This window comes from Coffea arabica, chromosome 5c (genome assembly GCF_036785885.1).
Source record: "Coffea arabica cultivar ET-39 chromosome 5c, Coffea Arabica ET-39 HiFi, whole genome shotgun sequence".
Taxonomy (NCBI): Eukaryota; Viridiplantae; Streptophyta; class Magnoliopsida; order Gentianales; family Rubiaceae; genus Coffea; species Coffea arabica.
In genome coordinates this window covers 47,514,061-47,534,390 of record NC_092319.1, presented here as the reverse complement: position 1 = coordinate 47,534,390, position 20,330 = coordinate 47,514,061, and the positions used below count along the sequence as shown (strand labels likewise).

The window sequence follows — 20,330 nt, the reverse complement described above, 5'->3', positions numbered from 1 at the left end:
CTTTTCTTCCATGCAAAATGTTTGTTAAACTCCTAACTCACAAAGGGTATTCCTTATGGCTCCCTGGGTTTTTAAGAACTAGAGAAGTAAGCATTTTCATGTTTGTTTCTTTTTCTTGTCTCTTTTATCTTGTGCTTCAATTATTATTATTTTTTTGCTAAACATCTGGTCAAGTGGAAACAATGGAACAAGGCTTTCTTTTATGTATGTGTATGTGTGGTTGAAAAATAAATGATTATTTTGAGCAAGATAATGAACAAATGATAAATTGTGAGATTGGCATTTAATGGATGGGAAGATGTCTTGCTGGAGTTATCTCATGTCAAGAGTGCTCCAATCCTTTCTATCAAAGAAAAAAAACTATTCCCTCTTCTTTCTATGCAAAAAACAAATTTTCCCTCTTTGCTGGTGGGTGAAATACAAATTCCTGTATCTGCAACAAATTCTTGTATCCACCTTTTCTCAATTAGGCAACTAGAATTCTCTAACACCTTTATGTAAAAAAGAAAATTAAAATCTAAGAATTACATAAAGAATAAAATGCGTTTCAGGATTTAAAAAGTAAACTCTTAACAAATATCAAACTAATATATTGAAATTTCTCTGTAGCTTTTGCTTTATTTTTTGGAGCTTTTTGTTCTGTCATTGAGCTTTTTAAGAAAGAAAAGAAAATTTTCTTTTAGTTTAAATTGATGTCTTATGTTCATTCATGTTGTCTTGGCAAAAATGTGGCATGAATGAAATATAACTACATGATTTATAGGCTAAAATGCATATGTTGTTTTTTATTTTCTGTTCTTTATTTGTTTACCTAGCATTCATGTTTGAGAAAAAATTGGTTGGCAGGAGGTATTTATCCGAATAAGATGGTGGCTCAAAATGCATCTGTTGTTTATTGGCTTTCTATTCTTTATTTATATATCCAAAATTAATGTTTGAGAAAAAGTTGAATGGCAAGAGGTATTATTAATGGTGGCTCAAACTTAGGAGTAGGGAATGTGTTCTTGACGACTTTGTTTATATTTCATGTTTTACTATTTCCTTACAATTTTGCAATAAAGTGTGGCAAAAACTACGGGTGCGTTACCTGTGATTTAACAAGATTGTCATTCTACTATTTACAAAAAATGTTATTAAATTCTAATATGATTCCTTCTTGGCAGATCTGATTGATATTTGGATAGCTGGAACTTGGAAGCTAATGGAAGCTTATGGAGTTTTGTCATGAATGCTTGATACTTTGTTTTGTCCTTTCCAATATCTTTACCAGAAGTCATTAGTTACTTCAACAGCCACTTGCTATAGTAGAGATATCAAACTTTGTGATGCTTTTTTTTTTTTTTTTGAAATTTTGACCACTAATACATAGTTTCACTATAATTGGCTGATTGAACGCGACGGAAGATAAGAAAGACGAGAGGCATTTCTAGATATGACAGTCAATATTTCTGGATGAATGTATCTTATATCTTAAATTGTAACTTTTCACAGGTAATGAGATGCATCGTACAGTTGGTGAGCTTACCTCAATTATGTGTTATTATGCTCTTCAACTTTATTAGTGTTATTTCTTTTCTTAATTGAAATGTTGACAAAATGCTTCATTATCTACCACATACAGAAAATGATAAACAAAAAAAAAAAATAATTTATTGTTGGAAGAATAAAGCCAGTGAGGGCTCTGGTCGTATTAGCTTTTTAACTTTTCACTGGGCATGTTAAACTTGTAACTTCACACAGCACATAGTGCGGTGTTCCTCTCCTAGTAATAAATAATTTAACCAGAAAATTACCACAACCGTTGAATCTCAATTTGTCAATTTGTCATGTAGAATTGAAGATTGTGGTAGTCTCAACCTTTTCATTCTCAATCGGTCGGGTAAATCATGACGGTCTTAGCAGGTATGGCTGTAAATTGATTAGCGTCAGAGTTTAAACTTTAAAGCTCCTTAGGAACAGAAATACTGCAGATGGACGATCACAGAGATCCAATGTCCAAACGATTATTCCCAGTCTTCTTTCACAAACAAATCTATCTGTGTACCATGAAGATCCCTTGACATAGATTTCTTTGCGTGTTAATGTATCAGCAAAACCAAAGATTGCCTCGTCTCTGTGTGCCGCTGAGTCACTGATGATCAAACCAAGTAGCTGTACAATTTAAATGGGGACCAAACAACAACTCTGGCTTTATTCAATTCATTTGTGCGCCACCAAAAAGCAAAGAAAAACAGAAATTCTGCAGGAAATGGGATGGTAGGTGTTCCACATTTGAGCCACCTCAGTAACCCTCTCGAGTCTCTGCATCGCACCTGTATTTTCCTACCCTCTCCATCCTCCACGTACGTCTGCTAGTAAGGTGCTCCCTGCTTCTGCTAAATCCTAATACAACCAGCTCAAAAGATGCATTGTTGAAATGAATTCACGAGATCGAGGTGGAAAGCGCCCCATTTGATGATCGCATAAAACAAAATGCCTGCATGCTGATACATTATGTATGGCAGCATTCGCAAGGGCATCAACGTGTAGCCTTGAATCAAGAATCGATCGACACCTCATCACAAGTCCACCGATCCAATCCTCCGCATCTCACCATCTCCCTCAATTCTACCAAATTTTCTCCACTCGTCGAACATGCAGAGGTCAAGCTCTTCTATAAAATCCCCCTCATCCTCCGACTCCTACCACTCACCCCACTCTACTTCTCAAGCATTAAGGAAAAAAAAAAAGGGTGATTAGTGCAGAAAGTGAGGAGAATGGCAAAGCTCACAGTCCTTGCAGCAATTTTGCTGGTGGCCCTTTTGGCTATTGCTTCAGCCACGGCCCACCGAACTACCATAACCACCACTGTGCTGGAGGATGAGGAGGACCCAGGACAAGGAGGGCAGTCGCAGAGATGCCAGCAGAAAATCCAAGAGCAGCAGCAGCAGCTCTGGCACTGCCAGCAATACTTGTCTCAGATGAGCCCTTCTGACTTGCGCATGTACCCGCTGCCGGGGCAACAAGAGGAGCACCTCCGGCCCTGCTGCCAGACCCTTGAGAACTTCGACGAGCAGTGCGTGTGCGAGGCGGTTATGTACGTTGTGAGGCAGCAACTGCAGCAAGGTGGAGGCTGGCAAGGGGAGGAGATGCAGCAGCAGGTTATACAGAAGGCTAAAAACCTCCCTCGCAAGTGCAACCTGGAACCACAGCAGTGCCAAATCGGAGCTGTTTTCGTCTAGTAATTAACTTGTGTATGATGAACAAGGTTCACTTGGCTTCCGGCTTTTCTGGCTGGAGATTGAAGTGATGCCAATCCAATGTAGTTTAATAAAAAGCACATGATCGTGTGTTTTGCTATGTGCCTACCTACTTTGTAGTTTTCTGGCAAGGTGAGTATGACCTTGTTTCTGAAAATGCTCGTATTTTCCTTCTTCAGATTCGCAAGCAGTGGTGATTTTCCCTCTTTATTGGGCGTGAACGGGATTTGTTAACTTCTGTCATGCGCCAAGACACAAGATCACTGGAACAACTAGTACTGTTTGACCGTCATTTTAATTTTCATAAAAAGCTAATGGCATAAAAAAGCAAAATCTCAGGAAAATAATATAAGTTCTTGGTCCCCTTGCGCATCCTGCAGGGCTTTAGGACTACAGTATTGCTCAAAAGCTCAAAATTGTCATCAGCTCATCTATCGAGTGTGCTCGTGAATTCAGATTTTAGATTCTGATTTAAAAGATCAGATTTTAAGATTCCTCACTTTAAAAAATAAGTTCATTTCATGTTTTGCTTTTATGTCTAGATTTTTTTGTTCATTTTTTTTTAATTTTTAATAGAAGAAACAATTATCAGAAAGGTAGAAACATTCACGTTCTCCCTTCAAATTGCTTTAGTTTCTGAGAACTTCAAATTATTAGTTTCTAATGCAATGCAGTCAAACGATTGTATTTGGATTGTATTTTTCATGATTTTTTATGAAAAAATTACTGATTTTTTATGAAAAAATTATTTGATGTATGAAGGGAAAAAAAATAATAAAGAAATATGATCACATAAATTACGTAATTTTCTAATTTTCTGACGAAAAACTGCAATCCAAATAAGATCGTACTCGAACGATCAAAGATCACATAGCAGCATAAGTGCGATAGACATCTGGCAAAAAGAAACCTACTCCAGAGAGCCTGCCTAAGCCCCAGGTAGCACTGCTAGCCATCTCATCACCAAGTTCCCAATATCCATATTAATGCTTAATTTTTTTTTTCTTTTGTTGGAAAAAACCACCTAAGAATCACATGATTGCAATGGCAAAGTTGATCAGCCTGGCTACTTTTATAGCTGCCGTATCAACCGTAAGTGCAGAGTCTTTGCCACTCAGCATCACCGTCAACCCCCGGTATCCAAGGAGTCGGCTTTCTCCCGGAAAAGCTCAGGCGGATCATGCGAAGAGCAGCTCAAGAGGCAGCAGCTGGACCGCTTGATTGAGGGGCTGAGAGGAACTCAGCAAACATTTCTACCAACAGCATCACAGACCAGCAGCTGTCTGGAGTTTCTGGCTTTTGGTAATGAATGCCGCTGCCGAGCCATAAAGCAGGTACTAAGGCAAGAGTTGGAGGAAATGGGGGGCAGTTGGGAGGATGATCCGCCGCAGGAGATAGCTAGGAAGGCAATTAACGTTCCTGAACAATGCTCACATTCAACCCCTCCCATGCCCCATATTCCAAACAAGTCTTTTCAGAATAAGGACCAAGTGTTATGATTTATATTTTGCACGTTTGAGGTGATTCTCAGCATTGATCTGGTCAGAATGCTCTTTCGACTTTCTTGCTCGGCTCAAGTATACCTTACTGGCTCAATCCTACTCCAGTTTTCACTCGGCTGCACAATAACTCAACAAACACAAATCAGATTACCAACCTTCTGATCAGGAGTCGTGCTTCTCCTATTTCTTAAGCCCTCTTGTAATCAAGTATCATATTTAAGAATTACCTGGTTCATGAAATGAACTAGAAAAGCCTAGAGAACCCGAATTAGTCATGTCATACCATAACTGGCTTAGAACGTTCCTAAATCCAACAAATATGTGTTCCCCCCAATCAGTCACGAAAGATTAAGCATTTAGCAATGAACCCCAACGATTTACAATTTACGTAGGAATTTGCACAGAAGAACAGGAGCACTCCCGTGCCTGGTTCGACGCAATCTACCCCACCCCGCCTCTTTTTGTAATTCAACACAAAATTATCCCTGCTTGCGAAAAGCTCACATCGAGTAAAGTAACAAGTTTTATGAACAGCAAATCACAATATTTAAGGGCATATATAAAAGGACATAGTAAAAGTTCCATTCTCAACGAAAATGAAATTTATTCAAAATACAGGTAACACATCCAATTTTCCCATAACAAGCTGTTTAACAAACAAACACCGCCACCAATCCCAGAAAACACGGCCACAAACACTATTAAAAGATCCATATAAAATGGCTTTATTTGACGGTCCGACCACCCATGCACGATAACACCAAGGCAAGTTCAGTTCAACACCAAGACAGCTTCAACAGAGTACAGCATTTAGAAGCCACCGCGCAAACGGAGGACAAGGTGGAGGGTGGACTCCTTCTGGATGTTATAGTCAGCCAAGGTCCTGCCATCTTCCAATTGCTTACCAGCAAAGATCAACCTCTGCTGGTCTGGTGGGATCCCCTCCTTATCCTGAATCTTAGCCTTCACATTGTCAATTGTGTCCGAACTCTCCACCTCTAGGGTGATGGTCTTTCCGGTCAAAGTCTTCACAAAGATCTGCATTCCTCCTCTCAACCTAAGCACCAAGTGAAGGGTTGACTCCTTCTGAATGTTATAATCCGCCAGAGTGCGTCCATCCTCAAGCTGCTTACCAGCAAAGATCAACCTTTGCTGGTCTGGTGGGATTCCCTCCTTGTCCTGAATTTTTGCCTTGACATTGTCTATGGTATCAGAGCTCTCCACCTCAAGGGTGATTGTCTTCCCAGTCAATGTCTTGACGAAAATCTGCATGCCGCCCCTCAACCTCAGCACCAAGTGAAGGGTGGACTCTTTCTGAATGTTGTAATCAGCAAGAGTCCTTCCGTCCTCAAGCTGCTTGCCGGCGAAAATCAACCTCTGCTGGTCTGGGGGAATACCCTCCTTGTCTTGAATCTTAGCCTTGACATTATCAATGGTGTCAGAGCTTTCCACTTCGAGGGTGATAGTCTTCCCGGTGAGGGTCTTGACGAAAATTTGCATGCCTCCCCTAAGACGAAGCACCAGGTGGAGGGTTGATTCCTTCTGAATGTTGTAGTCGGCAAGGGTTCGTCCATCCTCAAGTTGCTTTCCAGCAAAGATGAGCCTTTGCTGGTCGGGGGGAATACCCTCCTTGTCCTGGATCTTGGCTTTGACGTTGTCAATAGTGTCGGAACTTTCAACCTCGAGGGTAATAGTCTTTCCAGTAAGGGTCTTCACGAAGATCTGCATCCCACCCCTCAAACGGAGAACCAAGTGGAGGGTGGATTCCTTTTGGATGTTGTAGTCGGCAAGGGTACGACCGTCCTCGAGTTGCTTTCCAGCGAAGATGAGCCTTTGCTGGTCTGGGGGAATGCCTTCCTTGTCCTGGATCTTGGCCTTGACATTGTCGATGGTGTCCGAACTTTCAACCTCAAGGGTGATCGTCTTTCCGGTGAGGGTCTTGACGAAGATCTGCATTCCACCCCTCAGACGGAGGACCAGGTGGAGGGTGGACTCCTTTTGGATATTGTAGTCAGCGAGGGTGCGGCCATCCTCTAGTTGCTTTCCAGCAAAGATCAACCTTTGCTGGTCCGGGGGAATTCCTTCCTTGTCCTGGATCTTGGCCTTGACATTGTCGATGGTGTCAGAACTCTCGACTTCGAGAGTGATGGTCTTGCCGGTAAGAGTTTTGACAAAGATCTGCATCTGCTCAGATGGAAGATCCGAATTCAGAAGTCAGAATCCAATTAATCGAAAAGAAGAACAATCACAATGTACAAAGCTAAAATCTTTCATGTATCTATATGCATCCACGGCAGATTAACAAAAAATCTAATTTAAAATATAATTTTTTGTGCATCAAAATATCGTAGAAAGATGAATTCCAGATCCGTAAATTCCGAAAAATTCATAAGACCCCAGACCATAGATCTGATATTTAATCAAACCAGATTTTGGTAGTATGACCTTAATAGAAAAAAATATAGCACCAGAAAGGAAATAATCCTTACTGGGCAACAAAATACCAATTTCTAATTTTAAAAACCGAATTTTCCAAACTCGCAAAACCGTCCCATCATCCAAAAATTGTCTAAATTCCGGCAATAGATATGAAATCCCTAACCAAATATTTATACCTAAGATGAATTCTTATCTTGCTATGAGGATATGATAAAGAAGAACAATAATTGGAAAAATATTTATACCTAAGATGATTTCTTACAATGAATATAAAACAAATAAGAACAAGAAGATAATCGGAAAAGGCCAATTACCCTGACAGAGAGAGAGAGTAGAAGGCTTTGACAAAGAAATTCAGAAATTGGAGCTGTGGACAGATGAATGAGCGATTGGCAACGGAGGAGATGGGATCAATTTAAAGACGTAATGACCGAATTATTACGAAATTGCCAGCCCGTGTCCGCCTATTGGGAAGGGACACGTGTCATCATGAGGTCCATTGCACCAACCCTACACGGCAACGGCGAAGGAATCCTTCTCCTTGATTTATTTATAATTTATTTGCTTTCCTTTCCTTTCTTTTGCGTGGCGGAGATAATTAGGAGCGCCTCCCTTGTCCATACGTCCGCTCGCATCACGCAGACTGGCGCTGCAATTTAAAAATATAATTTTATTAATTATTTTTATATAAAATTTTTCTTGCCAAGATAAATTGTAGTATTTTAATCTTTTTAAAATTAAATAATGATTACTTTAGTAGTTATAATATTTAGAGTCAGTCATCTTGTGAACATGTGTTTAGATGAGTTATGATTTAAAATATGTATTGCTATTTTTTGAATTTTTGGTTAAAAAATGTACCGATACAATTTGATGTATGTGAGAAAAATGATGATTAAATCACTTATTCACAGAAAATATAAAAAAAAAAATTTATTACAAATTATTTACACAAAAATTATTATTTATATTACATCATAAAAAATATGGCAATAATTGTTTCAAATACGACAATAATTTTATTGCTAATGCCTATATATTTTGCAAGCTTGTTGCAGAGTTGCAGTTTGAATTGTTTTACGTCTGATTTTTCTGTTGGTAGGTCCCGTTAGAGAAGATAAAAGATTAGGTGGCTAGAACGATTGCTTAATGCATACGATAATCCATGTATGTGCATCTTATCTTATGGGGCAAGGTTGGTGTTAACGTCAACTTGCAGATTTTTTTATTTATTTTTTGTCATTACTGTAACAGTTGTCTCTCAAGTTGACGTGACCTTAACAAATGGAGTTGCAGAATAAATAATATGTTTTTGACCGGGTCATAGGCATTAACAATTGTCTCTCCATCACTGTCTTTTTTTCCTCTTTTTTTTTTTTTTTTTTTGTGATTCGGGCTTGGCACTGCTTTATTTTAGTCAAAATTTAAAAATTTTTTTAGCTTACTTTATTTTTATTAAAGGGATTATTTGATAGGAATACTTGAAGGTCCACATTCTAACTCTCACCGGTCTAGAAATTAATATGATTAGCTTACTTTCTGTTTGTGATTTGAGATTATATATCTTTAGCCAGACGTGGTCTAATCATTTCAAGTGGCTCCGAAAAGAAAATGTATTCTTATTTGTAAATCAAAATTCGAGGCAACAGGTGTTATTAAAACTAATGCTCAATACACACTCAATGTGTGTGTAATCAAAAAATATATAATATTTATGATTATGTATTTTAAATCAAATTTTTATCACTGAAGCAAACTTTAATCTTTTAAATAATTTTCATAAAATAACTTTATACTAGTGGTTATAATATTTAGGGGTAGTTATGTTGAAAAATCTACTTAAATAGTTAAAGGTAAAAAATTGTCATAGGTAGTTATATGTAGTTAAAATAAAAATAATTTTTATGAGGATAAAAAGGAAAGTTTATGAAGTGACGATAAAAATAATTGTAGTTACAAAGTTTATGAGGATAGTAGTTATATGTAGTTAAATAAATTTTTTATTATCGAATCTAACTTTAATCTTTTAAATATTTTTCATAAAATAATTTTATATTGATAGCTATGATATTTAAGGGTAGTTATGTTGAAAACATATATTTAAATAGTTAAAAGTAAAAATAGATGAGTAGTTTTAGATAATTAAAATAAAAAATAGTTTTTATAATGATAAATTCATAAAATGACAATAAATATTAATTCTAATATTAACACCAAATCTCTTCCTCAAGCTTTATGTATAATATATATAGATACCTAGTGCTAAAGACACACTCATGTACGTGCAATTTAAGAATAAATTAAATTTTATAAAAATCTTGTTTGATAGTTATTTTGGTAGTTATGTCAATTGGCAGTTATCTTGGCTTAGTAATTGAGGATGGACCGTCAACTGGTAATCCAGGCCTCTGTCTCTTCTGATACCACCTCTAACCCAACCCAGCCCTGCTCAAACTTTTCCAAGGCCCATAACGTCAGCCTCTGTCCTCCTCCTCAAGCAAAGCCCAATATTTCTTCTAAACAAATCATCAATCTCAGGCCCAAGTGATACAATCCTGAAAACGCTTCCAGGACTCCCTCGAAACTCGCACTCGATCATCAGCTACTGGAGTGGAAACCAAAGTATTCAAAGTAAATCTCGCCGGAGAATTCAAGAGCGTGGAAGCCTTCCCCGATGCCTCCCGTTGCTCCCAGATCCGGTGACGCCATTTTCGCCAGCGTGGAACGGGTGGTACGTTTCAAAAATAAAAGGAAAAACCAACCAAGAGAGAGAGAATTTTCATTTCCTAATTATTCTCCGCACCCAGCGATATCTGCTTTCTATTGCGTGAACTCTAATAGCATTAATAGCTCGAAATATTGAAGTTTTTTATTTTGGATTTTATGGATTAATTGTTTGTTGTGTTAGAACGCGGAGCTTTTCACTCTAACCTATGGCGCGATCGTTCGTCAGCTGCTAACCGATCTGGAAGAGGTCGAGGAAGTCAACAAGCAGCTTGACCAGATGTAATTTACTTCCTCAATACTATTGTTAGCTTTCAATTTATAATAGTATTGTTGATAGTCAGTGTGTTCTAGTTTTCTGTGTTTAAAATCATTTGAGAATAGCCAATTTTGCATTTTTTTCTAAATAAAAATCATAGTTTTTGCTCAGGTATGAGACATTGATGAAGTTGTTTAAACTGGGATATTTCTTATTATGTTGCAGGGGTTATAATATTGGGATTCGGCTAATCGATGAGTTTCTTGCGAAGTCCAATGTTTCTAGATGTGTGGATTTCAAGGAAACTGCTGAAGTCATTGCCAAGGTCTCTTCATTTTGGAGTATACATTTTCTGATATATTGTTATCTTCTGCTCCAAAGGATTTGTATGCTTCGTCTCAAGTTTCAGCCCCAGTGAAGATCTCGTGTCCCTTGTTTAAATATCATTCTACTAAGTACTAACCATTGCCTTAGATCCATTACCCAATTATAATTCATCAAAAGGTAGTATTTTGGTGATGCTTGGTTCGTTTTTGTTCTTCTTGAAATTCCGCAAGTTGTATCGCAAATTTGCAGTCAGACCAGCAGGAAATGATTTGTCTGTATTAATATTTTTTCCCCTTTCATTTGGTGGCAAAATAACTACAAGTAGGGAAAAAGTTGCATGTTCTTGCAGACTTATGATGGGTTTCTCCCTTCCCTGATTCTTATTCATAGTGCTTGAGCCTAAAATTGGTGATATGTGAAACTTGTTAGTGGTAGCTGAGATGCTGATTGTCTGGTTATTTTTCATACTTATTGTATATTAAAAAAAATCTAAAGTTGAACTGAATTGGCTTCTTGTGTTTAGCGTTGTTTGTAAATAGTTGGAAGATCCTTCACTTTTTTGGTGTTCAATGTGATAAATGCTTTTCTTATGGTTCCCTGTTACACAGGTTGGTTTCAAAATGTTCCTAGGGGTCACTGCAACTGTGACTAATTGGGATGCTGAGGGTACAACCTGCAGTCTTGTTTTGGAAGATAACCCGCTGGTAGATTTTGTTGAACTTCCTGACACTTGTCAAGGCTTGTATTATTGCAACGTCCTGAGTGGAGTTATCAGGGGAGCTCTGGAGATGGTTAGCTCTTAACTCAATGGACTTTTGGGCCTTTCTGTTGACAATCTTGTCCGACTCGTGCTCTTGTTTGAATTTTCTTTATATTATCTGTTTTTATGTTTGTTTTTCTCTTTATGCTTTCTGATGAGGAATTTAAGTTTATTCATTTCCAGATGCATGGCTGAAAATGGAATGTGGTTAACCGTGTTGCTCGTTCTATCGACCAAAACCACAATTACAAATGGAAAAAAGATTTTCTTTATGGAGAACATTAATACCTTATTCTTGCATTTTCCAAGCGGAAGAACAGAGACCTCCTTCAGTTAGTAAAATGTTTACTTCTAGGTTTCTGTCCCATTTCCCAAGTAGTCGTCCGTTCTTTTCTTTTGATTCCATCCGACCCTGGTATAATTTTGTTTATCAGATCTTCTAAGTGCGAACTCCTTTTGCTCTGAGCTATTTCAGGATATGATCGCACAGACGAAATTGCACGCATGCATGCTCTGCAAGCCTAACCTTTTCTGTTTGAGCTGCATGTTAACGTGTTGTGCTTCATAAATTTGTACCATTACATTTTTTACTTTGATAAAATGGTTTGAGCTAAGCATTATTAACTACTTAACAAAGAAATAATCCTACCTACTTTTCATAAAATTAACATACTAAGTTGAATGAAATATTTATTGTGGCCTATATATGAAACTTGAGTGTGCAAACAAAATTCTGTTCCTCCTAACCACATCTTATACTTTTTCCTCCAATGATCAGGTGTCAATGAAAACTGAAGTGACATGGATCCGTGATATGCTGAGAGGGGATGATGCATTTGAAATGCAAGTGAAGCTTGTGAAGCAAGTTCCTGAGGAGTACCCCTACAAAGATGATGAGTAACATGTTGCTTGACCGCGTGATCAATGTATATACATAGAGTGCTGTTTAACATCATGGTGTTGTATTTGAGTTCATTCATCATCTTTTTTTCCTCAAGACATGCATATATGGCTTTGCTTGTTAGTCTTAAGTTTGGAAGACAACCTTAGAAGTTTTGATAGACTTGACATGGCTTAAATCTTTTAGGCTGTATGCCAGTTGAGAATGCTGATGCAAGTGAGACAATTCACGCTCTTGTTGCGTTTGAACTTTTTTGCCTGAATAGTTTGGTTGTTAGTTGCTCAGACAGGGGACCTGATATGATGTGGTTGCTAATAAGTTGCTATGGCGTAGCTCATAGTTAAATATCTATTTTAAAATTTCTACTCCAAGCTTCTCGTCCTGTCGGGAGGCAGAACCAAAGAAGTCATGGTAATCATGCAAGGGCAGTTCACAGCATACTGGGACGTTTAACCATCTTAAGCTGCTAGTGGGTTATCTGCTGATGTTTTAGGAGATTTAAGTCAAATTACAAATATGCCTCAAAGTAATTGAGCTATTCATTGTTTAGCTTTTATAGCAGGTCCAATTTCTAACGTGACATGATCCCCAACAGATATCCCAACTGAAGCATTGTACCTTTTCCTTCCTTGAAGCGCCTAATGCACTATTTACGCGGTATTGTAGACCAGGCCGGGTCTTCTTTTATCGATCGTTACATTCTTCAAGCCAATGACCAAAACAATTACAGGAGCCAAAAAAAGGAACGGTATCCTCTGGAGCCCAAAAAAGGTAAAATTACTTTTGGATGGCCTTCAAAATTCAACTTAAAGGGTCTTTGTGTTTATTGTGATCCAATTTAACGGTATATGAGAGTCACAGCAAAGCTCTCTGGCTCGTGAATCGATGAATGTAATCCGCTAAAAGTAGTTCATTTCTGGCATGCCTAAAAGTAATTTGTTCTTTACAATTACAACATTTTTTTACTAAAGTAAATGCTCCTCCTAAGTTACTCCAGTGGCCAATCCGCATTAAACCACAGTTTTCTTAATCTTTACTGCAGTAAATGCTCCTCCTAAGTTGCTCCAATGACCAATCCCCATTAAACCACATTGTCCCACAATTTCCCATTAAGAAAAGGTTAACGAATCTACTGCTAAAAGTTTGTAGAGTGCTCAGTCAATGCACGAGCTGACCTCAATTTCTTGGAGCGAACCAGGAAATTTCAGCAGAGATCCCCATTCATGTTACGGAAGTCTCTCCAAAGTCCAAACCAAAAGCAACGCGGCCTACACGTACTGATCAATTTTCCTTTTAATAAAGCACGAAACACAACAATTATTCCTGCCTGCAGTGTTTCTTCTTTCTAGTCTTCACAATTGAATTGATTCTTTTCTTTCCACTGGCATCATTTGTTGCCTGATGCCACTTTGTTCAGTGGTAGTCCCTCATAATACTTCACCGGAGAACCACCATTGTTTCCAAGCATGTCAGACCCCAGCAGCAGTGGAGGAGGGTGTTGCCGATGCTGCTGCAGCTTCATATTGACCTCAGGCCTAACAGCCTTTTTCATGTGGCTAAGTCTTCGTGGGTCTAAACCCTCATGCTCCATAGAAGACTTTTATGTTCCTTCCCTGAATGCAACAGATAATTCCACCACTACTAGAAGCAACCACACTCTTTACTTTGATCTGAGGCTCAAGAATGAAATGAAGGACAAAGGTGTAGGCTATGATGATCTGAATCTCACCTTCTTTTATGTTCAAAATGGTAGCCTTGGAATAGCAAACTATACCGTCCCCAGTTTCTACCAGGGTCATGACAAGAAAGCTCGCCGGAAAGAGCTGGTGCAGACATATGGGGTGCCGTGGGAGGCTGCTTACAGGGCGGTGTCAAATGGGTCCACGGTGACTTTCCGGGTGGGATTGACCACGAGGGTGAGGTACAAGATTCTGTTTTGGTATACCAAGAGACATGGCTTGAAGGTGGGGGCTAATCTGGATGTCAATAATTCTGGTAAAAAAATCAACAAGAAGGGCATCAGACTCAAGTCCGGCGCACCGGAGTCGGTTCGCTGTCCTGGGCTAGTGGTAATTTCGATTGCATTGTATTTCTTGGTTCTGCTATTGTAGTTTCTAATTTTTGAAGCATCCTAGATTTAGATTTCGCAGCGAGTGCAGGCAACAGGGTCTTGGTTTAATCCTTTGAGAGGAAGTATTAATCTAAGTATGGTTTCGTCATTTAGTGTAATCCTATATGGTAGTTATTATTGGTAGGTTAAGTTTTCGTTTTACTTAATTCTTAAATTTGTACTCAAATCTACTTTGTACCATTATGATCGTCGATTGGATTATCTGTAACTCCATAGCTCAGTCTTCCATTGTAAGCCTAATTTCCAGATTATTGATCTTTTCTGCCTTTTTTTTTTCCTTAAGAAAACAAGAGAACGATTGAAACTAGTAGTAGAATTTGCGAGAAAAGAAATAGTAAGCCATGGTACCGCCTTATCAGATTTTCTACAATACAGTGCACAATCATTTCTTTCATAATTTTTCCTTTTTTTTGGTATTAATGTACACCTGGAAGAGTAAAACTCTGCCTAATCCCCAAGATCAACTTCTCATTAATGGTAGGTATTATTACATTCTTTAAGGAGCACAAGTCCATCACCAACCAACTCGAACACAAATTTTGGCAATAACAAACTAAATACTGATCTATATACTGATAAAGGGATACCGTAATCTTCTCAATCATGAACAACGCAGAAGTTTCAGGTGAAAACATAACTGGAGATGGCTCTTATGCAGCCTTACCCACCGTCTACTTATACTAAAAGTTTGCTCTATTTCACCGGTAAGGAGAGTTGCTTCCCTGTGTTTTTACAAGGGCATAGTAGGCGCCATTACGTCCTAACGAAAGAAGATCAGAATGTGAACCTTCCTCTGCAACCTTTCCATCCTTGATCACCACAATCGAATTTGCTTTCTGTATTGTGGATAAACGATGAGCCACAACAATGCATGTTCTTCTAGCCGTCATTCTCTCCAGTGCTTCTTGAACTAAGCTCTCTGATACACTGTCAAGAGCACTGGTTGCTTCATCCAATAGTAGGATTCTGGGATTCTTTAATAGCGCCCGAGCTAATGCTATTCTCTGTTTTTGACCACCAGACAGCTGAACCCCTCTTTCTCCACAGTATGTCTCGTATCCATCCTTCATCCCACTGTTACAGTTAATATAACATTATTATGTTAGAGGTCACGCAACTCTTTTGTTGCTAGCGGAGTTAGAATAGATTTATCGGATTGGTGCTAAAAGAAATTAGTTTCTGAATTTGTGAACATTGACTTCATACCTTATGAACTCATGTGCATTAGCAAGCATTGCAGCCTTTCTTATCTCAGATTCCTTGGCATCCTTCTTCCCATAGGCAATGTTCTCATAGATAGTTCCAGCGAAGAGGGTTGGCTCTTGGCTGACTAGTGCAATCTGTGTCCTCAAGGTCCTCAAATTGAAGTCTTTTATGTCCCTTTCATCAATGCATACTGAACCTTTAAGAGGATCGTAGAATCTCTCAATGAGCCCAAGGATTGTTGATTTGCCGCATCCGCTTTGCCCAACAAGTGCTACTGTAGTTCCTGCACTGATTTTGAGGCTCAAGCCCTTAAGGATTAACGTCTCAGGTCTTGATAGATAAGCAAAGTGTACATGCTTCAACTCCACTCGACCCCTAATACTTGTTTTGGTTGCGTCATGTCCCTGTGAATCATTTGGATCAATCTCAGCCTTTCTGTCTAGAATTGCAAAAACTGAGCGGACAGCATTGCTTCCTCTAGATATATCTTTTGTCATACTTCCTGCTTCTGCAATGGTATAAGCAGTGAACAGCAGAGCCAAAAATGCTTGAAAGAGTCGCTCTGGAGATATTTGCCCTTTTGTTAACAGCCTTCCGCCGTACCAAAATGCTAAAGCTGTAGAAGCCGCTGCCAGAAATTGAGAACTAAACAGGCCAAAACCTGCAAACCAGGATTGTCTGATGCTCTCCTTCCGTGGCCCCTCCAATGTTGCTTGGAACAACCCAAGAATTTTTTTCTGAGAAGAGAAGGCCGTAATAGTTCTATGGTTAATAACAGCTTCACTTGCTAGTTGGCTTCCTTCCTTCTGCGCAATTTGAGCTTTTGCAGACATACTTTTCATCAAAACACTTCTAGCATAGAAGCTTCCTATCACTAATGGCTGAGCAGCCATCATCACCAGGGCTAACCTCCAAGTTAGCATTAGCCCTAGTGCATAAGCAAAAGTAGCTCCAAAAAATGCTTGGGCAAGTAGCGACATTCGGTCACCTACAAGGGAACGAACCATGTTAGCTTCGGTTGATATACGTGCACATATAGCAGCACTAGCATTTTCATCCCGATCAAACCATCCGATCTCGAATGTCATAAGTTTCTCAAGCAGCTTCTCCCTAACTCTTTTGGTTAACTTTTCCCCCATGACAGCGAAATTATAATGTTGCAGGACATTGGTAAAGAAGTTGAAGACTCCCAGGCCGACGAACACATAAGAGTAGTTTCTGGCATGGGATGTGATGGAAGGTCTATCAGGTCGAAAGTAAACTGATATTAACGCTCCCACGCAATAGGCATTTACCGGTTGAACAGCTCCAGAACCTATAGCCCCCATGCATCCAAGCAAGGCTCTGCCCCACTCTGGTGCATTCATTTTCAGCAAACGCCATTGTGAAGGAGCAGGAGAAGCCGAGTGGTCAAACTCTTCGTCTTCACTGTCAGAGTCATCAAATTGGATTGAGTAAGGAGTGGAATACGGTGCACTCCTCGAAAAGCCTGGACTAAGAGCATAGAGAGCTGGGGTCCCTGGTGCACTTGATCTGACGCTCAATGGACTTGGAGGAACAGTCCTTTTGTACGGACTCTTCCAGTCACTCTGATAGTTAAAGCTATTGTCAGCTTCATTTTGCATCGTTTGTTGCTGCAACTGCACCATTCTAAAGTATTCCCCACCATTTTCGCCATTCATCTGCATAAGCTCATTGTGGGTGCCTGATTCAACTACTTTCCCTGATTGAAGAACCACAATCCAATCTGCCATTCTAATTGTGGAGAGACGATGAGCTATGACGATTGCAGTCCTCCCCATAGCTGCATTATCAATGGCCTGCTGCACAATATTTTCAGACTGTGTATCTAATGCACTTGTAGCTTCATCAAGCAGCAAAATTTTTGGATCCCTCAGCAAAGCCCTTGCTATGGCTATTCGTTGCCTCTGTCCTCCGGATAATTGAACTCCAAATTGTCCTACCTGGAGAAATCCAGTGTCCAAACACTTGATAATTGAATAATGGCAGCACTTCAAGAAATTAAAACACAAAAATTGTAGCATGTGAACAGAGTCCACACCACAAAAATACACACTCCAACACACACCCGCAGAGGAAACCATTTTGAAAAAAAAAAACATAGGTACCAGAAAGATAATAGTCTCAGACTCAGAGGTAGAGATGCCTTACTTGAGTGTCATAAGCATCAGGTAATTTAATAATGAAGTCATGGGCATTAGCAGCCTTGGCTGCTGTTTGCATGTCTTCCATAGATGCTCCATCCCTTCCAAAGAGGATGTTTTCTTTTATGGAAGTTGCAAAGAGGACTGGTTCTTGATTAACCAGACCCATTTGGGATCTTAACCATTTAAGATGAAGTCTCTTTATCTTGTATCCGTCCAAAAATATTTCACCTTCAATAGGGTCATAAAATCTTTGCAGTAAGGAAACAATGGTGGACTTGCCAGAACCACTTCCCCCAACAAGTCCCACTGTTTTGCCTGCTGGGAATACAAGATTCAGGCCTTGTAGGACGGGTGTATCCGGCCTTGAAGGGTAGCTAAAATAGACACCTTTGAACTCAATTTCTCCTCTCACATATGATAAAGCTTTCCCCTTTTTATCTTCATTATCAATGGTCGGCTGCCTATCAATCATCTCAGTAATCCGAATAGCAGCAGCCTTTGCTTCCGTGATGGCAGTAAGATTTGGAAGTGCAGTCAAAATATTTCTGCAAGCATTTTGAATAGTAAGATTTAATAAAGAGATTGAACAAAGAAAAACTAATACTCCAACTGACAAGTATGCTAGAATGAAATCGCTCACAATCCTCCCATGAGAACATTGAATCCTGCAACAAAAACGTCTCCACCCTTCTCTCCCCTTTTGCTAACTAGAAGGGAACCAGCCCAAGCTTGGAAAGCCCAGCTAATATAAATACCTCCCATGCTTCCCAGCATCAAGCCTCTTGCAAACCCTTGCTTTATACCTAGTTGCATAGTGTTTTCAAGCGCATTGCTAAACTTCACAAGAGTTTGATTCTCTGCTACATAAGAATATACAGTTCTGATTGAGGAAATTGCTTGTTCTGCGATTCCACCAGCAACTCCATAAGACTCAATCATTTTCATGCCAACGTTCATCATTAATGTCCCAAATCCAAGTCCAGGAACAATGAAGGTGAGGCTTAATGGTAGAGCAGCAAGTGTAATCTTCCAGGATAAAATGAAGGAAAATATGAGGCAGAAGAAGAAGGACCCCATGTAAGCCAGGCAATCGGGTATCTACATTCAGAAGATGAAATTGTTTTAGAATTTGGCGGAACAATTATGATGTCCTTAGTGAGTGCATTTTGGTGGGATGACAATTGACAAGAGAGACGAAAGTGAAATGCTTACCTTTTCACCTATGGTGACTTGGATCGTATTGGAGTCTGCCGAGATAGTGGTGACAACCTGAAAAGTGGTGGAAGAATCTGCTGCTTGTGTGTCAAAGAAACCAACATCTTGCCTAAGCACAGATTTCAGGTACTCCAGTCTCATCCTGGAAGTCTGTCTTTCTGCTGTTCTTGCCCAGCACAATCCCTCTGCCACCATCCAAAAAATAATAATAATAAAAAAAATAGAGCTTTTAAAATGCATGTATGCCATGCATCATACAGCACTAGCTAATTTAAACTAATTTCTGCATACCAACAAAAGCAGATAGTCCAACTCCAATTGCAACATAGAGTAGCCTGAGTGCAAACTGCAAGATTTTGAAGATTAAAACAGCATGTTAATAAGTTGATGCAACGTTTTTGATTCATTTTCTACTGGATTTGTTGGCAAGTGGTGTCTGAGCTAGTATTTTCGCTAACTCGTGCTAATCTAACTCCAAACTTGCGCACAAGTGACTGAAGATGTCAAATCCACAACCTCAAAACACAATTGTTTGGCCTTTTTTGTCATGCATGATAAGGGCTACATAATATGTTACACCATAGAGAGTTATGTTTGTTAAAACATTTTCTCCCCCTGATCTGACTCCATAATGTTAACTGGATTAGCAATAGTTGAAGACAACAGCATGTTAATTAACTTTTGTTACCTCATTAACGGTATCGAAAGAGAGTGCACCACTGGGATTTCCGTAAGTATTGATGACATCGCTTAACACAAACATCATTAGAGGAATCTGCAATCCATCTCCAATGCTACCTAACGTCCCAAAAGTCATCAGCAGCTTGTCCACTCCATCAGCATATCGAAACATGCCATTGTTACTTCCCATTTCTGAGTTCTAATTGCCCCCTCCAAGAGGGAATATCACCTTTTGAATACGCTAAATATGCTACTGCCGATTAGCCGAAATATATTTTCTGAAGGAAGTCTCTAGTTTCTGGACACCATGTTCTTCATAAATAACATAAATTAATTAAAGAATCTAGAGAGTTTATTTTATTCCAGCAGCAGGCCCTTTATCGCTTCCACTGTCATTTGTGATTACGGGGCTGCAGTACATTGTGATCAGATTAGCCGGCTGCTTCCTCTTGGCCTCGGACGTATAAAAATACGACTGTTTCACATTAAAACCAGTCTTTATCAGTTGCCTTTCCATTGTTTGCTGCTTCTTTCCATCCTACCATAACATGACTGTTTGCTGTACTTTTCCCAGTGTTTACTAACTGGTAAGGGAACCTTTCGCGGCCAAAACAAAGTGTCCGAATTCTCGGTAGCAATCCACCAAATTTATATAGTTAGAAAGGATTATTTTACTTCGTTCTTGTTTTGCTTGTGCCTATGCAAGAGCACAGGTTACAATTCACCTGTTATGGGACAAGTGCTCCATCCATGCTGGATTGATGTTCCACCAAATGTT

The 20,330-nt window shown here is 39.2% G+C and overlaps 5 protein-coding genes across 6 annotated transcripts; 3 read left to right on the top strand and 2 right to left on the bottom strand.

Annotated features, from left to right (window-relative positions):
- The first annotated feature begins 2,671 nt into the window (after positions 1–2,671).
- Positions 2,672–3,339, top strand: LOC113690167 (2S sulfur-rich seed storage protein 2-like). The gene has a single exon (XM_027207994.2). It carries the CDS (start codon positions 2,757–2,759, stop codon positions 3,219–3,221), a length of 465 nt encoding a protein of 154 aa, XP_027063795.2. The 5' UTR covers positions 2,672–2,756; the 3' UTR covers positions 3,222–3,339.
- A 1,981-nt stretch (positions 3,340–5,320) lies between these two features.
- Positions 5,321–7,743, bottom strand: LOC113690808 (polyubiquitin). The gene is made up of 2 exons (XM_072051404.1): positions 7,495–7,743; positions 5,321–6,925 (listed from the first exon to the last, which is right to left on the bottom strand). Exon 2 carries the CDS (start codon positions 6,923–6,925, stop codon positions 5,552–5,554), a length of 1,374 nt encoding a protein of 457 aa, XP_071907505.1. The 5' UTR covers positions 7,495–7,743; the 3' UTR covers positions 5,321–5,551.
- A 1,988-nt stretch (positions 7,744–9,731) lies between these two features.
- On the top strand, positions 9,732–12,399 carry LOC113690811 (uncharacterized). Its single transcript, XM_072051406.1, has 5 exons — positions 9,732–9,911; positions 10,089–10,186; positions 10,389–10,488; positions 11,099–11,281; positions 12,029–12,399. The coding sequence occupies exons 1-5, from the start codon at positions 9,855–9,857 to the stop codon at positions 12,149–12,151; spliced, it is 561 nt and encodes a 186-aa protein (XP_071907507.1). The 5' UTR covers positions 9,732–9,854; the 3' UTR covers positions 12,152–12,399.
- A 904-nt stretch (positions 12,400–13,303) lies between these two features.
- Positions 13,304–14,495, top strand: LOC113690810 (protein NDR1-like). The gene has a single exon (XM_072051405.1). It carries the CDS (start codon positions 13,618–13,620, stop codon positions 14,260–14,262), a length of 645 nt encoding a protein of 214 aa, XP_071907506.1. The 5' UTR covers positions 13,304–13,617; the 3' UTR covers positions 14,263–14,495.
- A 223-nt stretch (positions 14,496–14,718) lies between these two features.
- LOC113689614 (putative multidrug resistance protein) lies at positions 14,719–19,907 on the bottom strand. 2 transcript variants are annotated; one of them, XM_072051402.1, is made up of 7 exons: positions 19,560–19,907; positions 19,163–19,217; positions 18,869–19,056; positions 18,297–18,754; positions 17,661–18,201; positions 15,489–17,452; positions 14,719–15,356 (listed from the first exon to the last, which is right to left on the bottom strand). In XM_072051402.1, exons 1-7 carry the CDS (start codon positions 19,740–19,742, stop codon positions 14,981–14,983), a joined length of 3,765 nt encoding a protein of 1,254 aa, XP_071907503.1. In that variant the 5' UTR covers positions 19,743–19,907; the 3' UTR covers positions 14,719–14,980. The 2 variants fall into 2 exon arrangements, with proteins under 2 accessions (XP_071907503.1, XP_071907504.1); XM_072051403.1 differs by lacking the exon at positions 19,163–19,217 and having other exon boundaries at positions 19,560–19,695.
- Between the last annotated feature and the right edge of the window lie 423 nt (positions 19,908–20,330).

Coding starts and splice junctions, on each gene's coding strand:
- LOC113690167 (XM_027207994.2), top strand. CDS start 2,757: ATGGCAAAGCTCACAGTCCTTGCAGCAATTTTGCTGGTGGCCCTTTTG.
- LOC113690808 (XM_072051404.1), bottom strand. CDS start 6,925: ATGCAGATCTTTGTCAAAACTCTTACCGGCAAGACCATCACTCTCGAA.
- LOC113690811 (XM_072051406.1), top strand. CDS start 9,855: ATGCCTCCCGTTGCTCCCAGATCCGGTGACGCCATTTTCGCCAGCGTG. Junction 10,187..10,388: donor AACAAGCAGCTTGACCAGAT/GTAATTTACTTC, acceptor ATTATGTTGCAG/GGGTTATAATATTGGGATTC. Junction 11,282..12,028: donor TCAGGGGAGCTCTGGAGATG/GTTAGCTCTTAA, acceptor TCCAATGATCAG/GTGTCAATGAAAACTGAAGT.
- LOC113690810 (XM_072051405.1), top strand. CDS start 13,618: ATGTCAGACCCCAGCAGCAGTGGAGGAGGGTGTTGCCGATGCTGCTGC.
- LOC113689614 (XM_072051402.1), bottom strand. CDS start 19,742: ATGGGAAGTAACAATGGCATGTTTCGATATGCTGATGGAGTGGACAAG. Junction 18,202..18,296: donor AATGTTCTCATGGGAGGATT/GTGAGCGATTTC, acceptor AAATGCTTGCAG/AAATATTTTGACTGCACTTC. Junction 17,453..17,660: donor CTGATGCTTATGACACTCAA/GTAAGGCATCTC, acceptor GGATTTCTCCAG/GTAGGACAATTTGGAGTTCA.